The sequence below is a fragment of the Xiphophorus couchianus genome, chromosome 12 (assembly GCF_001444195.1).
Source record: "Xiphophorus couchianus chromosome 12, X_couchianus-1.0, whole genome shotgun sequence".
Classification (NCBI taxonomy): domain Eukaryota; kingdom Metazoa; phylum Chordata; class Actinopteri; order Cyprinodontiformes; family Poeciliidae; genus Xiphophorus; species Xiphophorus couchianus.
The window spans coordinates 8,651,966-8,664,125 of NC_040239.1; the positions used below are offsets into that span (position 1 = coordinate 8,651,966).

At 35.9% G+C, this 12,160-nt stretch overlaps 1 protein-coding gene across 1 annotated transcript; it reads right to left on the minus strand.

Moving 5' to 3' along the window:
• Window positions 1-4,665: 4,665 nt before the first annotated feature.
• Window positions 4,666-10,687, minus strand: isca1 (iron-sulfur cluster assembly 1). The gene is made up of 4 exons (XM_028034085.1): window positions 10,532-10,687; window positions 7,409-7,462; window positions 6,765-6,870; window positions 4,666-5,660 (listed from the first exon to the last, which is right to left on the minus strand). The coding sequence occupies exons 1-4, from the start codon at window positions 10,631-10,633 to the stop codon at window positions 5,512-5,514; spliced, it is 411 nt and encodes a 136-aa protein (XP_027889886.1). The 5' UTR covers window positions 10,634-10,687; the 3' UTR covers window positions 4,666-5,511.
• Between the last annotated feature and the right edge of the window lie 1,473 nt (window positions 10,688-12,160).

Below are 12,160 nucleotides of genomic sequence, written 5' to 3' on the forward strand. Positions count from 1 at the left end.
TGGAAAGGGAAGCATGGAAAATTCCCATTATGTATTGACTGACAATGATTTGTTATTGGAGAGGACCTTTGAGCAGTAAACAAGATATGGTAATCTTTCAGACATGTTCATTTGTATTGTACAAAAATGGAGGTTGTGTCACTTTGAATTATTTACATTTACATAAACCTTTTTACAATTTAGGAAACTTGAACACAGACGACTTTAAGGTGTTTTCTAACTGAGACTCGCTCTCAGATCTGCTGAAATGAAAAGAGAAAACTATGTGCAAGATGTTTTATTATTGATTTGACCTGGATTTCTAAAGGGAGATAACATGAACATGGCTGAATCTGAAATGTGTAAAAGACAAACCATCAGATTTCTGTAGTGTATTGCCCACTGTATGACACTAGGTAGTGCTGTGTGACTATAATAACAGTTAAAATTGTTTTCTGTGTGATTCAAATAGTAAAACTACATTTAAGAGAAAAAGACGATTGACGGATGACTTTTGATTTGCAATTTCATAAAAGTCAAACAACAGTTTATATAGTTCTTCTCTCAGTTGTATGATCAGAGATAAGTTCAGAGGCCAAAACGTTTTAAAATGACACTTTTGATGACTGTTTAAAATTTGACTACAACTGTCATTGGTATTTAGTAGTTACTCATTGTAGTGCTATAGATCTTGGTATTCAGGCATGGAGCCTTTCAGAGTTTAATATGTAACTTACTGTGGAAACTGAAACCTTAAGAAGAAGCTTTAAACTCCTTATGTTACCAAAATACCACATGTTTAAACCGCTGGACTTGAGTGACACAAAGTGTTAGAACTATGGAAACCATAACTTTTTATACTTGATATAGGAAATAGGCCTCTACCTTCCAATGACATTACACACACAAGTAAACACAGCAGTTTGACGTTTCAACACGATAATTTTCATACAGGCACTTCCCATCTATACCAAAACCCTCTTAGAATCAGCAGAGTTCATGTGAGTTCATGTTTTACTCACCTGTCTGTAGTAAAAATGTTTTATTCTCCCTCACACTTGTCTTTAGACAGAGACCTATGGTTGTTAAAGCATTCTATGCTCTATTTGGAAAAAATTATGTAATATTATAATATTAGTTTGGTGGAACTATATAAATTGTTGTTTCACTTTTTTGAAATTGCAAATCAAACATCAACCTTCAAACTACCTGGATCTTTCTCGATGCAAGAAAAACATGAGAAACCTTAGTGATTTCTCCAGTTCGTGAATCTCATGAGAGGCTATAAAGCAATTAACTCTTTCTGAACAGCAACATGACAAAGACGCTGATAGCATTTGAGTTGAAACCTGCAACCGAAAAGAAAGTTCTCATCTCCAGAGTTAACTTTGCCGTGCATAAGAAGGTATTTGCCTGCTTAAAGATCGTTTCTGTTGTTACTTTGTTGTCAAATTTGTTGTTTCAAATAAACTAATTCCAAAATCAGACAAAAACAACTTTAGTAAATATAAAAACGTTTTAAAAGATAAAATAAGCTATTCAAAGTTATTTAAACCAACCTCTCTCTATTATCCAAAAGGTAATTACCAATGGTTGGTAGCAATGAGTTATACTTACTTATATTATGGCTATATGAGTAAATTAAAAAGGTCTTATAATAGTATCATAATTTTATTTGGCTTAAGTAATATTATTTTGAAGTTACACAACACTTACCTTAGAACAATTTTTGGCCTCTCATCCTGACTGATCACATAACTGAGAGAAGAACGACTGAAATTGAAACATGCAGCAGAGATACACACCTACAAGCCACATTGTTCTAGTGTATTATTTTCTACCTGCTGAGTTTACCTTCCCTTTTAGAGTGCAAGTCAATTTGCAGCACAGTACATCTTGTCTTCTCACTAGAAGCAGTATGAACTGTTCAGACATACAGTACTTTACCAACTGTAGGTACTGGTGTCAAAAGTTTGATATTTTGAAAAGTGAGATGTGAAATTTGTTGTTCTAGTGCCTTAGTTTGTTGTTTTGAAAAGATTATATCTAGTTTGGTCAATTTGATTATTTTATCATTTGAAAATAACTGAATGTCCACAATTTTTAAATTTTCTGTCACTCATCAAAAGACTTTTATGATATTTATTCATAGACATTTAAGTATGAGTGTTCAATTTTTGCATGCAAGCACTCATTTAGAATTGGGTGATTTTAGTACTAACAAAGTGTTTAGTTCCCCATTCTGACGCTCCCCATATAACATAGAACAATGGCAGGAAAGGGATGTTCAAAGGGTTTTCTGAAACTATTCACTAAAAACATAAACCACTGGAGAAGTTCAAGTGAAATGACCCAGAATCTGATCTTTGTCAGGCATCGTTGTGTAAAAGGGAATTTCAGAGGAAGAATGTCCAAAGATTATCTAACGCCTGTTTGATTTAGGTTTCAACACAAAAAGACATTTAAAAAAATCTAGTGTTTTACCGATTTGTATGGGGCTGATGGATGGAAGTAAAACATGTCAGATTAAACTGAATTCAGTGTTGTTCCTTCTTGGTGGGAACATTTATTTCTTGCTCATGTTTCCTCTGTCAGCACTGCAGCAATATCCAGTCATACCGCAAATATTCCCCAGGTTTGCAGCTCAGTTTGTCTTTTGTCTGTCATAACATTTGTTTAGATGGTAAGGGAAGCTATGCACCTTGGATTCTTCAAAACACCAGAATAACTCAAAGGCCTCAAAGAACTGCTGTCTCAGCTCAGCAGTAGAGACTGATGTCTTTGGCAAACCACCACTCCCGTGGGTGATGTTCAGTAATGAATCTCCTTCAGCTGTTATGATATATAGATTTCCTTTTAAACTCACTTTGACATCACTGCAGGGGAGTTGTTGTGCTTCTCTTTATGTTTTTTTGTAAAAAAAAAAAAAAAATGGATAAAGACAAACTTACATAATTCTTTCAAAATTAATGTTCTGCTCTTGCATCATCCCTGATAGTTAATTATATTACTGTATTCAAGTAAATTTTGTTCACTACTTTGATCTGGATATACTGTACATTCAATGTTTTACTACTGAATGTGATTTGTTTTTAATTTGTCTGTTTGTTTTTTGCCCCAATCATCTTTTGGCAATACAAAGATGATTGGGGCAATGTGCGCGGAAAATGTGTGTCCTTCATTCAAGTACCCTAAAGACTTAAATTTTTTGGTCTACTTATGATGGCAGAATAATAGTCAGTACAGTATCGATCTTCTGGGTTTACTGATGCTCAACAAGCTTTCAATAAGCACTGGGGAGTTTAAGAGAGGCTAACTTATTCTCACTGAATGAGTTCTTGAATCAATGTTTCATACTGATGATGTGCAGCTGTTTTTCTTATTGCTTTTTAATCTTTTTTTGCATTTGCTCAAGCAGCGTCTTTCAATTCCCTTAAACCACCGCAAAAAGGACAGGCAACGAGTTGCTCCTCCTGAGAAAATCCCTTGACGGTGAAGGGATTAGGCATTGAATCTGGAAAGGTTTCTACCAGATAATTTTTCCTCTTAAACTGATTGTTGGATAGCTGTATGATGTTCTCAGGCAGAATGGCTCTGGATCGAAGAGCAGTGCTTCTGCCTGTTTGGTTCAGGATGGACAGGGTGCTGCTGATGTTTCTGGTGTCAGTCTGTGAGATGTCACAAAGTAGCGGTCTCCTCTCAGCCAAAGCAATCAATAGGTCTGACACCTGAGAAGAGAAGTACAGTATAAGACAGAAACCAAGTTTGACCATAAACTGGAAATCAGGTGTGTTTCAATCTGTAGGAAATGGCAAATCCTTTAATTTCTTTGAAAGAAGTTACATTTTTTATCTTGAAAGTATTTTTGATCAGTAGTTCTCAAGAATCTTTGAGGGTTTTCTGTCAATCTTGACTGAAAAAAAAAAAAACAAAAGACCACCACTACACCACCACACAAAAATGAACATCATTTTTTTTGTGCTGGTTACCTTGTATAGCTGAAAACACCCAAATAGGATCTACCAAGGGCCATTAGAAGGAAACCTTATCTGTCAGTGCATTATATGAATTTGAAATCTGCAAAATGTGATCATTACTCAAAAAACAGCAAAAGGGACTTGGTCACTTTACAGTTCAGATAACTGCTTTTGTTGCTTTCAAACGAACCTGGATGCAAAAGTTAGCAGAGGTCACAAACTGCTGGTCTCAAAGCTAAACATTACAGATAGCATAGACAGGAGCTCAGTTTTTGTTTGGTCAAAAACATTCATTTGAACAATCTCAAAATTGCATCTTATTTTAAGTAACACTTTTTACCTCGGTTACCTTAATCCCATAAAACTCTCTGCTTTCAGGATCGCCATCCTTGTATAGATCATCCATGACTCCTCAACAATCTCAAAACATGTAAAAAATATCAGGCTGTCCTTCAACAATTAAGTAAGACAGCTTCTTGCTGAGGAAAGCTAGAATTTATGAATACAGTAAGTTGAAATTTAAATGATCATAGCAACATGTGCTTTTTTGTTTTTCTTTCCCATAGAAAGCACACCTGACTAAATACGATTTCTTCCCAAACCAACAGAATTGGAGTTGTACAATTAAATTGAACTGAATAAAATTAGTCTAAGTAAACATTACAATCTATTAAAGTCATAAAAGCAAACTGTAGATGAAACAGAACACTTCATTTTGCTTTTTTATTATTCATATGTACACAGACATATTGCACAGGTTAATGATTTTAAGAGCATACAGTCAACACAAACAATCTTGGCTCTGATCAGGCTAAAACAAAATACCAGAAACTTTGTGTACTCTTACATAAGGATACATGTTTTGTGCGTTTGTTTTGTGCGTATTTGTTGAATTTAAATGTTTTCTTCTATTTACACACATATAAATACATACATAGCAATGTTACAAGCTGAAAAAAACAGCTTCAAGACACTCAAGCTCCTCCAGTTATCCCATAGATTAGGCTGGAGAACAGGACACTGCGGTGCAATGCTTTTATCAAACAGCTGATGTTGGTTTGCCTTAACATCTCGACTTCAGTGGAAACTGGATATTTATTACCATCCTAAACCCTAACAGTTTTAAGGACCAGAACCTCTCCAGCTCTCCGATTCCATCAACACACCTTGCACTATTTTCTCCTGCATTTACCATTAGATCTGACTGAAAATACATTAAAAAAAAGATTTTAGACTAAAAAAACATCTAGCTTCTGAGGTCCTAATGTTTTCTCAAACACAGAACTGAGAACAGTAAAACACAAGAGGAACTTTAACCTAAATTAATTTCTGGCTTTGACTACAGATTGTTTTGAAACCTTATCGAGGGCAAAATAAAATGCATAGTTGGATTGATCTGGTGTGTGAATGGTTTGCAGGAAGAGCAGCGGCAGGGACTGAGCGGTGTCCACATCGCGTTGATTTCCTCACACCCAACTTCCTCGTCGGCCATCTCTCGTTCTCGAGAGAAAAAGCCGGGGCTCTGAGCTGGGGAGGGGCGGCGGCTCAGCGACGCTCAGATGTTGAAGCTTTCCCCGCAGCCACACATGCCTTTGATGTTTGGGTTATTGAAGATAAATTCACTGGACAGCTTTGACTCTACAAAGTCCATCTCAGTTCCTAAAAGGGTGAGCTGAGCCTTCTTCTCAATAAACACTCTCACACCTGAAGGAAAACACAAAGAACCACTTTTTATTCAAACTAAATTATTCTGGACCTATAAACTTTTAGTTGTTTTTTCTTCAAAATACTAAAAATATTCAAATGACTTTTTTTTAAGCGTTTTTTAACATAGGTAAGTGTTTTCTAACATATTTTAGTCAACCTGAAGGGAGGAGCATCCATGCTGACCTTTTTGGTTTATTTTCATTCAATCACTGCAGTAAATGACAGTGTGCACTACAAAGAAAGATTTGCGTTTCAGCAGATTACGTTTTGAATTTTCACTTTTCAAAACCTAACCACAGTGATGAAAAAATGTTGGAGCTTCTTTGTCATTTTCTCTTAAAAAATTAAAATGCCCTGATAAGGCCTCTTCTCCCTTTAAAAGATGAAAGATCTAAACCTTTTGAACTGCCTCTGAGTTTCTAGTGAAAACATTTCCCTAGCCTTGCTGGCCTTATAATGTTTTAAAAGAAATTGACAAAATTTAATCAAAGTTTCTTTGAAACATTTCATTAAGCAAATATCAGTATATTCTCATTATTTTATATTTTATTTGTGTATTTGCTTTCTTATGACTATCAATATATTCAGTAATAAGAACATTTGAAGCAACATTTTACATATAAGGCTGCACAATATATCACTATTGCAATATCAGTATGAACCATATGGACATTAAAATTTAATATGTTGACTGTTATATGCCAGATATAATAAATCTTATGTTAAAACTGTTAAATGAAATCTCTCTGCAGCTGATACAACTGACAGCCGGTTATGTTGCTAAAGGTCACAGAGAGTTTCAAGTTTCATAATGACAGATCAGAACCAGAGATGAGGAAAACAGAGACCTAACAGCCAATAATGTAATACTATGACATCAAAATTATTTATTTTATGTATGTTTGTGCATTATCCATAAACAAATACATTTTTGGGGAGTTGCTGTTGCAGCAGGACAGAGAACAGATTATACAGACAGTCTTCTTGTTTCCAGGCCATCTTAAAACCCTGATTCCACCAGGAAAAATTCAACATCGTGTTTTCTGAGTTTCTCTCTGTAGCCTGAACTCTGATTGTTTTATAATGAATAAAAACGCTTACCATCCTGGAGCACTTCCTCATCCGATTTCTCTTTCTCCTTTGTGTATTCCAGAGTGTAAGTCAGGCCATTACAGCCACGTGTTCTCACTCCCACCTTCAAACCAATCTGTTGATGCAGCAAACATATATCAACACACACCAACATACAGGAACTAATAACCAAACAAGTGCAGGTGTGTTTTCCAACAGACATTTTAGTAAAACAGTCAACTCAAAACCTCTTGGTTTTAAAGTTTAATTATTATGCTTAATGAAAAAGTGCACATTTCAGAATCTCAGCTTAAACACAGTAAGGCTAAGAATTGATGCTCTTCTTGTCTCCGTGCTTCTGTAAACACAACAACATGTTGAACTAAAACCCAATAATCAATCTGTAGAGCTACTGTAGTGTGCTTCAGAAGACATGACTCGGGGTTTTTGTTAAAGGAAATCAACATTTCAATACAACTGTATTTTTCAAAAAACAGAAATAACTTCAAGACAATTTTCTGTCAACTAGAGAAACCCGTTTGTTTTAGCAGTATAAAAATAAGCTACTCATCAAACCAAAATCAGTTTATCAGACAACCCGACAAAGAACAGAAAAGAGAAACCATCTCTGAAAGAAAAAAAAAACATTACAGTGAATCATTTTGTATACTCACATATTCTGGTTTGTCCTGCAGCAACAATCTGATTTTGCTCACAGCTGCAGGAGTCTACAGAAAAGAAAAGAAAAAACAGAACTTAAAGCGTGAATCACAAAGCTAAAAAAAAACATGTTGGAACTCTACAGGACATTCTTAGAAAAAAAAACAGCAATGGATACACAAAATAATATGCAACATAATTTTTTTTCTGTTATTTGACACCTTTCATTTGACTGAGATAACACAAACATACTAGAGCTCGTCTGAAATTCAAACCTGCACCTGCAGCGTAACAAAATAACCTGAGCCACATGAAGGGATTTGGGACTCAGAGTTGAAACACTTGGCCATAAGGTGCTAATCCCTTAAAGCACTTAAAATGTGACCATCAGTATTTGCTGCTGTTTTTAAATACACTTACTAGAGCTGTGCTGTGTACTGATTTACAGTCATGATCGCAACATCATGAAATGCAAGAAAGCAGCGGGTTACTTGGATGTAGTAACTGGTTAGCTATGTATTTCAGGTTTTCTGTGTTTATTGCCTGCAAATGAATAATGCATTTAGCTCATTGCATTAACTCTTGTTGCCCACACCTAAAAAAATACACAGACTGAGATCTTATATTTTGAAGCTGTAATAGAGACCAAACTGTGCCACAACTTGCAGTTGATTCATTACACTGAACAGTTTAAAAGCAATTTGGTCGTCTGCTATGTCAGAACAAGCCAAGACCATTATGTACAACTGTTAGCCTCAATAGATCTACATCAAATATGTAACTTATGATTATAAAGATCCCAGTTATTCCTTGTGAGTTAAGTAACTTCACCCTCCTGTTGAAGATCTGTTGTTGGCTGTGTCTCCTGTCATGACGTAGCATTTACTCAAGGCTTTATCTCCGGAGGACAAACACATTATCTTGCTGCGGCACTGTAAGCAGAGACCCTCAGCTGATCGGCTCCATCAGCAACGTTTTAACCCGCCCATTTCAAACGAACCATGATCGCACTGACTGCTTGCTTTTCACTCCATTTCATTTACAACACCGTCTGTTTGTCCACGCAACCACACAATTTACCTCAATAGAATACTTTAGATAAAACACGTTGATTTTTAAAATCATTTTGTGTTAGGATAATTATTTTAAAGGAAGTAATTACAGAAGCCACAAAATGTATGAATTTAATTGGGAAAATTGTCAAACATTCACACAAGGATCATCCAAAAATTTCTAATTTGTGCCCAATTTAGTTAAAATACAGCGAGGGAAACTTAGGAACGTCACAGTTGATCACATGTGATTAAGTATAAATAATGAACATGTTTTTTTTTTTTTGCATAAACAAGTTATGCTATAAAGATGGTGGCCTGTTCTTTAACAAATACTTACAGTAACACAAACTCTAATGCTAAAAAAGTTTGATTGCAGCAATATGACTAATATCACAAAAGATCAGCTACTGTCATTCTGAACAGCTACTGCAATGACTGCCAAGTGTTTAAGGGAAATAGATGCAAACTTTACTTTCTTCAAGTGGAATAGAGTGGAATGAGCTAACAACCAGTCAGTCACTATGCTTCTCAGGGTTTTGTTTGGAAGTGTGAATATAGCCGGCTAATCGGTGTGTTTGGTGTAGCATTTGCAGCAATGTGGACACTGCACCTGGTCAGTTGTGCTGAATAGAGCTGAGTCAAAAGATGAAGCTTATAATTTACCAGATGACCTACATTCCTAATCTTCTGTCCCATGCAGCCACTAATGACCAAAAGAATGAGTCCAAGCAGCTGGAATGAGCTGCTCCACAGGGTGGACTCGCCTTCAGGGATCAGGAGCTCAAAGGAAAAAAAGGCAGCTCATCCACATCAGAAAGAGTCAGTAGAGGCGGTTTGAGGGAGATGTGTTACTGTGGGTCATATTTTTGCTCCATTTGCTGGATTTATAAAAAATCTGAACCGTTTTTATTTCATATTTCAAGTTGACGTTTCAGTGATCCATTTTTGAAATCAGCTTAATAGTGTGAAATAGTGAGAGGAATACATGAATACATTATCTTGATATCATTTAAGAGGTTGATTAATGTTCTTTCAAAACTAATTAGAAGAACTGATATACAATTTTAACCAAATCTATTGAACAGAATGCTGTTTTTCAGCAGGTCCAAATAAGAGAATGCCTCGGGGTAGAGACAGGTAGAGACTCTGACAACAGAGTCAGGAAGGGAAATGCCTCAGACTTTTCCCCGATGAGCTTCAGGGTGTAGCTGGGAAGAAGAAAGTCAGGACTCTATGTTTGACCTGGTCTCAGATAAGGAGTAGAAGACGGATATCTGCAGTTTTGTTGCTACTTGCCAGAAATATGTGACCCAGTTGCTTTAGAGATCCTTTGAAATCTGTGGTCCACACTTTTTAAAACTTGAAAAACATTAGGCCATTCCCTTGAGAGAGGTTTTGTTTACTGTGGCATGTGCATGCTTTCAATTCTTTTTGCTAGCTTGTTAGACATCCTGTCTCTGCAAGACTAAGCAAAATATAAACAAACAAAAACTGATGAAACTTAGTGTAGTCTCAAAGGTAAAAGCAAAAGCAGACTTCCATACAACGGCTCCTGTTTTTCTTTAAAATTAAATTAAAAACTAAATTTGGCCATTGATATCAGCAGTTGGACTAAACGTCCATTAGAGTTTTAGCCAAACGTAATATAACATTTTTAAGCGCTTAAATGCATAGCTCCACTCTGTATGTCGCAATTATTTTGGAAATTAATGTAAATTGAGGACCGTTGGCTTAATCTAAGATCAGGTTTGGTATAAGATGTGTATCATCGGTCGGCTACTAAGTTGATTTTATTGTCGAGTTAAGTTTCACTTTAAAAACATAGAACATGAACGCGCTTAAATGTATCAGCTATGATAAAGCGGTTTATCAATAACTTAAATAATGACAATTCGGTAACAGAGCCAACAGCAGGACAGCGATTCACTGATAGCTAGCTACTGCTAACTTAGCCAACTTACACAACTGACACCGCATTAACGGCCGCTGGGGTAGAACGCTGCACTTCTAGAGAACCGCACTTACCAAACGGACACAAGACGCGTTTCCCTTTTAATTTTACAAACTAAATGTTTGACTCACCAGAGTTAACGCGGCTCTTGTGGGAAAAAGTTTTCTTTTATTGACCGCTCGGACGGTCGCTCGCACCAAGGAGGCAGACATGTTGATACTGTTAGAATTCATAACATTGGTTTGCGCAAGCGTGTAAACACATTAGAGAACGCCCCTAAAGAAGGAAAGGCAGGAAATGCCGACAAATGATTGGCTAAGATTTTGACAGGCGGCCGAATAGCCAATGAGAAAAGGGGGTGAGGTCCAGTAAGGTAGGCGTAATTTTCAGTTATGTAACCTCTTTCTAATACATCCCATATGATCTGTAACGTCCTACTTTTCTTTATTTTACTTGATTATATGCTGCAATACTGTGTTGAGAACAAATTTTATTTAATTCTTCGTGTTCATAGAGATTATCCTGGTTATTATCTCAAAGGTACACCACGGTGAACGCCATTTTTTCAATCTTTTGTTTTTGGATTTCGTGCGGAAAAGATAATAGAACGGAACGTTGTGTACCCGTCACGATCTAATCATGTCCCAGCACCGCCCATGTCCTAACAACAAGGGGAACCTAAAGAAAGTGCGATGATTGTTTGACATCTCCAGTTTTAAAACTTAACTTTACACTTAACTTTATAAATTCTACAATAAAATGTTGATTGTAATAATTAATCTACATATTCACTGTAATATCTGATTTAAGAACGTTGCAGATGGTTTGTCAGTTTGTTTTTATCTTGTTTGTAGTGTCCTGGAGTGCTTTGAAAGGCGCCTTAAATAAAATGTATTATTAATAGCAACAAGTTTTTGTCCTAAAGGATGGAATCATTTGGAGATTCTGATTAACAAACCAAAGCCACTGAAAATAGTTGGCAGATTTTCTGTTAATTGGGCTACTTGCCATTTGGAAAACCTTACCTAATTTTAACAATTAATGAGGACCAGAATATCTCCATTGCCTTTGCACATTAACGCTAAGAACTGAATCTGTAAGTGTACTGTACTTTTTATTATACCTTCATAAAATCCTTTACTATACATAACTTACATATGTTAGGCTTTCCTGGCAAATAGTATTTATAGAACTGGACTGCACTGTAATGCATTCAGCAGCAGCTAGAAGGTTCAAGTCCAAAATCCCTTTATGCATAGAGTTTGCATGTTGTGCATTGACCTCTTGCCCAATGAGTCCTGGAGATAAGCACCAGCCACCATGCAAGGATAAGCAGGTATAGTTGATGATATTAAACTGTTAGCCAAGTTCCTAAAATACAACTTTAAAGTAATTCATTTTTGCCTCAAAATTAAATAATGTTCAATTGGAGCTAGGAGCACAGGCATATTGGGGGAAACAAATGATGTGCACAGTGAATAATGTGTGAATACCAACAGTGAAACAATAACTTTAGTATTTCAATATGTTAGAGGTGATGGTGCACAATAAAAAAAGTAGATTCTTTTGAACATGAATTGTGCCAGAGTGTACTTTCTACCCTGCTAAAGTGGCAAAATGAATTACCACACATTTTTTGAGCAGTAGATTTTAGTCTCAATTTAAGATTTATTAGGGCAAATCTGAGCACTGATTGCAAGTTTTAGGTAGTGTATATATTTATAGAAATGTTTCATAAAAGTGCACATAAGGCAGTATTT

What these genes read in the sequence shown, in the direction of transcription:
- isca1 (XM_028034085.1), bottom strand. Translation starts at nt 10,633, where the DNA reads ATGAATTCTAACAGTATCAACATGTCTGCCTCCTTGGTGCGAGCGACC. An exon ending in CAAGAGCCGCGTTAACTCTG is followed by an intron (nt 7,463 to 10,531) that starts GTGAGTCAAACA and finishes TCTTTTCTGTAG; the next exon opens with ACTCCTGCAGCTGTGAGCAA. An exon ending in TGCAGGACAAACCAGAATAT is followed by an intron (nt 6,871 to 7,408) that starts GTGAGTATACAA and finishes CTGCATCAACAG; the next exon opens with ATTGGTTTGAAGGTGGGAGT.